This window comes from Orycteropus afer, unplaced genomic scaffold (assembly GCF_000298275.1).
Source record: "Orycteropus afer afer isolate SDZICR_OR568_19922 unplaced genomic scaffold, OryAfe1.0 scaffold00155, whole genome shotgun sequence".
NCBI lineage: Eukaryota > Metazoa > Chordata > Mammalia > Tubulidentata > Orycteropodidae > Orycteropus > Orycteropus afer.
In genome coordinates this window covers 3,253,240-3,258,373 of record NW_006921742.1, presented here as the reverse complement: position 1 = coordinate 3,258,373, position 5,134 = coordinate 3,253,240, and the positions used below count along the sequence as shown (strand labels likewise).

Below are 5,134 nucleotides of genomic sequence, written 5' to 3'. Positions count from 1 at the left end.
TATCCTTCCCTTCAAGGCTCAGGGGTCCAAGATTATCTTCTGTGTCTGTGTTAATTGGTTTCCCTTTTCTTTGTTGAAGAATGTCTGTGCAGTCCTTGTGCCTAGTTCGCCATCTTGCCAGAACTCCCTGCATAACAGTTTTGAGATCAGTAAGTGTGAGGCCTCCTATTTTGTTCTTCTTCAATATTGCTTTAGGTATTCAGGGACTTTTTCCTTTCCATATAAAGCTGGAGATTAACTTTTCCATTTAATTAAAGAATGTTGTTGGGATTTGGATCAGGATTGCAAGAATGTTGTTGGGATTTGGATCAGGATTGCATCTATTGATGGGCTGCTTTGGATAATATTGGGATTTTCACAATGTTGAGTCTTCCAATCCTTGAGCATGGAATGCTTTTCCATTTATGTAAATCTCTTTTAGTTACTTGCAGTAGTGCTTTATAGTTTTCCTTGTATAATAAAGTCTTTTACGTCCCTTGTTAGCTTTATCCTTGGTACTTTATCTTTTTGGAGTCTAAATTGACTCTTTTTCTGGGAACCCCAAAACCAACTATGATCCACCAGTCACTGTGGCACTATGGGGACTGTATGCATTAAAGCTTGTGTCGTTAATGTTTCCTTTAAAAGTTTATGTATGTATAGAAGCTAGGTTCTTTAGGCCTTTATGTCCCTTGGGCTAGGGAATGAAATAAACACAAAAACACTTCTACGGTGCAGTCAGGGATTTAAATTAGACTAGATCTGTTCCATTTCACTGAGTCATTGAACATATTTGCAAATAAGTGAAGAAACCCTATCCAGTTTCTACCATTATGGTTGCTTCCTTGAGTGTTAACAGAGGATTTCTGAAACACTACTAGGATCTTTAGTTTCCAAATCAATTGCTCATTATGTCAATATGAAAGGTAAAATTGTTTGCTTTTGCTATATAGAGGAATTGTTTTTTAAAATTAAAAACTTCTGGTGCTTTTGTCTTTGGAAAAAAAATGGAGAGATGATGCGGGCTTTATTTTATAAATGGCTTTTTCTAGATAAAATCCTATCTATGTATCTATCTATCAGTTTCTAATAATCAAAACCTCTGTGTGTTTATCTTTCCGTCACTCATGTCAGCAGATTACAAGTGGCCTCAGTTCCAAACTCAAAGCCTGCTTGTTCCCTTCACTGGGCCAAACCTCAAAATGTTTCAAGTAGGTCACACAACTGGAGTTCTCCTTCATTTAACCCTACCTCCATGCTGTCCCTTCCAAAGGGGAAAGAAAAATGAACACCTATTTACCAAAGCAAATCCTTTTGAAACCATGTCTTCAAAGCACCTCAGGCACACACACACTCTGATTATTTCAAACAAAACACCCAAGTTTTAATACAGCCTTCAACATTTTTGTAAACTGGAATAAAAAAAAAAATAATTGCCCTTATCGGTGATATGGTAAAAACATTGTCCCCTCTGGATCTCCCTTCCAAAAGGCAAGAATACAGGTGGAATTCTTTTGCCTGTTAAAGCAGGCCATTTACCACACATAGCCCATCACACACAGATCTAAAACTCATCCACCTTTCTTGATCCTTCTCTCCCTCACCCTTAGTTGTATCCACTCCATTATTTTGAAAGTAGCCTATCAGCTTCATCAAATACATTATTTCTTTCAGGGTACCAAAATATCAATAAATGTGAAGCACCTCATTTTTTTCAGCTTAAATCATAACCACATACAGACTTAAGCAAGGGAAAGAAATGTTTGAAAGACTTGGGCTCTAGTGCTTGGTAACTAAGGCATTCGATTGCTAACCAGAAGTCTGCCGGTTCAAATGCACCAACCACTCCTTGGAAGGAAGGTTGGGCAATCTACTTCCATAGTGATATCACCTTGGAAACCCAAGGAGGGATTGCTATGAGTTGGATCTGACTCAATGGCAGTGAGGTGTTATTTTTTTTAACATGTAGATAACCTAACACTCTCAAATAGTTGAACCTACAGCGCTCTTTAAAATTGTATTCCTGCAGGACTCAATCCCTTCCTAGTTCTTAGGCATGGTTGTAATTAATAAACGATTTAAGTGCCTCACAATCAAAATGTGGTCTCGGATCAGCAGGACTGTCATCACCGGACGGGGAGCTTGTAGAGGAGCCCTGGTGGCCTAGTGCCTAAGGCCCTTGACTGCTAACCAGAAGGCTGGCAGTTCAAACCCACCAGCCACTCCTCGGAAGGAAGGTTGAGCAATCTACTGCTGTAGAGATGGGGTCGCTATGAGTCGGGTCTGACTCAATGGCAGTGCGTTTGGTTTGGTTTGGTTTGGTAGCTTGTAGAAATACAGACCACCCCAAATCTACTGAACCAGAATTTGCATTTTAACAAAATCTCCAGGTAATTCAGGTGCACACGCACGTCTATACTATGTACCAGCCAGTCATTCTCATAAAACAAAAAAACCGAACTCACTGCCATCGAGTTGCTTTGGACTCATGGTGACCCTCACTGGGTTTTCAAGGTTGTAAATCTTTACAGAAGCAGCTTGTCCTGTCATTCTTCCTCAGAGTAGCTGGTGGGTTCAAACCACTGACCTTTTGGTTAGCAGCCAGATACCTTAACCATACCACCAACAGAACTCCTTATTCTCTTAAAAGGTGAATAAATGTGAATTATAGCAGCAGTTAGAGAACCACATATATCCTTGGGCTGCTCAATCCTACTCTTGGGCATCTTGATAGAAATATGGGCATATGTAAGGAATTTGTTTATTTGAAAAGACTGTTTACTGCAAACATTATTCATAGTGGCAACAATGAAAAAACGGAAGGACAGAGGATGGGATTATGAGATACTTGTCCCATGGACAAGCTCACACCCCTCCATCAGGAATTCTGATGGTCTAGAACATGGGCCTGAGAGGGGCTACTAATCATATCGGGGGGGGGGGCAGTTAGAGAACTCCAGTGACCTCCAGTAGGTCTGTGGTGGGGAAATGCCTTGACAATTGACTTTTTAATTTACAGATGGTTTACCATGTAGCAAAGCACATAGGTATGTTTATTAAAACTGCCCTCTCTTCATTTTTTGCACAGGCTCTATGAACATGTCCATGACCTCAGCCTTTTCCTCTTCAATGACACACTGCTGGTTTCCAGTCGGAGCATATCTCATACTCCATTTGAAAGGATGTCAAAAACCACCTACCAGTTCATTGCATCAGTGGCCCTGCATAGGTTACTTGTAGAAGATATTCCAGATTCCAAGTGTATGTCTTTTGTTTCTCCCAAGAGATAAATACCTTTAGAAAGCTATATTATATGAAACTCATTAATTATTAAAGAAATAGAAAAGGACTATAACTTGCCAATTTGCAAGTAATTTCCAAAATACCAGTATTTCATAAACAATGTAAACTCAGCTACCTCTGAAATGGCAAAAGACAGGATTACTGGTATTGGCAGACATACATGCTAAACATTAGGAACACAGAATTTGAAAATTAGAGTGGTAGGCACGACCCCACATCATGGGCTCTTAGAAGCACATTAAGTCCCCTGGTTAAGAACATCCAAATGTTCAACTTAGGAAAACTCCTACTCACCTTTTAATGTTATGGATGTTTGCCCTCACTTTGAAGCAACTGAACCAAATCCTACTTGCAACAAATTCATTACAATCCCATACTTGCTGTACATGCAGCTTTTAATCACTGAAAAGGCTGTAAGCCTTTATTGCACCAAAGTAAGGCTAAATAGGAACCATATGCACCTGTTCTGACATATTTACAAAGTTGACTTAAAAACACACTTAAGAGCGGCTCTCGTTTGAACCTGGGGACTGCCTCAGTGAAAAGTAAGAACTGGAGCGCTAGACCACTTTCTGCACCACTGTCTCTGGGTGTTAGGGTTTGGAAACACGACCTCAGACTTCTATTATGTTTCTGTTCTACAAGGACTCATGATTATGAAAGATTTGACAATAACTTTTCTTAAGTTCACGTTTAAATTGGGAGTTTTTCCATAAAAGAATGAACAGATTTGCAAAGGATACTTAGTAACTCTCTCACTTGTAATACTGTATTTTCGTTACAAAAAGAAATCCTACTTAAATCTACTGCGTCTATTTTTATAATCTCACACGCTATTCCTCAAGTTTAAAAGGAAACAGCTCTCTTACCTGTATCTGTGAGACCAGACAATCTGAGTGTAACATCTCTCATTGCAGTTTATTTCACTGCATATAAAGGCAGGACTTAAGGTTAAAGCTGGTACCAAGATCTCAGAGAAGGAATTAACTTAAAGAAAAGGGGGCTGCTTCCCAGTAGCTCCCGCCCCATTTAAACTCTGAGCTTGAGAGAGAAATGAGTACCAAGTGCAGGGAATTAGTACTACCACCCACAAGACAAACTCGGGTAAAAAGTGTGTTACCTGTAAGTACTGGGTATGGGTGAAGATTTTAAAAGGTGCTTCTTTTCACCTCTCCCCCTATAATCAGCTCTGCCTTATGTCACAGCATTGTAATTAAACCTAATAGATAGCAATCAGCCAAATAGTGGCTGAATTCTGCCATTGGCCCTCGTAACAAGGTTATTTCAGTCTAGTCTCAGCATCTTCATCTCCAATAACTACTAGTAAAGACTTTTAAGGAGCTCTGGTGGTGCAGTGTTTAGGGCATCTGGCTGCTAACCAAAAGGTTGGCAGTTTGAACCCACTAGCCACTGTGTAGGTGAAAAGGCAATCTGCTTCTGTAGATTCACAGCTTTAGAAACCCTATGAGAGTCACCAGTCAGAACTGACTTGATGGCAGTGGGTTTGGGAACTTAACTAATTCCAGTTCCCTTTGGAGAAGCTGAGACTAGAAATTAAAGAACATCACATCATCTATTATTTAGTCGTAAAAATAACTGTTCAGTATAAAGACATATTTGAATTATTCAGTAACTTTAGGAAGTTATATTCTAAACTGGATTTATATTTGTTTTAAATCCCTATTTTTAGTTTAAAAATATTCTTAAAGATGACTTAGTAAATGTGGATGAACTTGGAGGACATTATGCTGAGTGAAATAAGTCAATCACAAAATGACAAATATTGTATTAGTCTGTTACTGTAAAAGTTAAGGAAAGGTTTATCTATAGAAGGAAATTTTCTTTGTTGGTT

The 5,134-nt window shown here is 39.1% G+C and overlaps 1 protein-coding gene across 1 annotated transcript in view; it reads left to right on the top strand.

Moving 5' to 3' along the window:
* The window catches only part of ECT2L (epithelial cell transforming 2 like), a 99,326-nt gene that overhangs the window by 92,680 nt on the left and 1,512 nt on the right, over positions 1–5,134 (top strand). Inside the window, exon 19 of the mRNA XM_007946308.1 lies at positions 3,068–3,240. Within this exon, the coding sequence (XP_007944499.1) occupies positions 3,068–3,240 (173 nt within the window). The remainder of the gene's footprint in view (positions 1–3,067; positions 3,241–5,134) is intronic.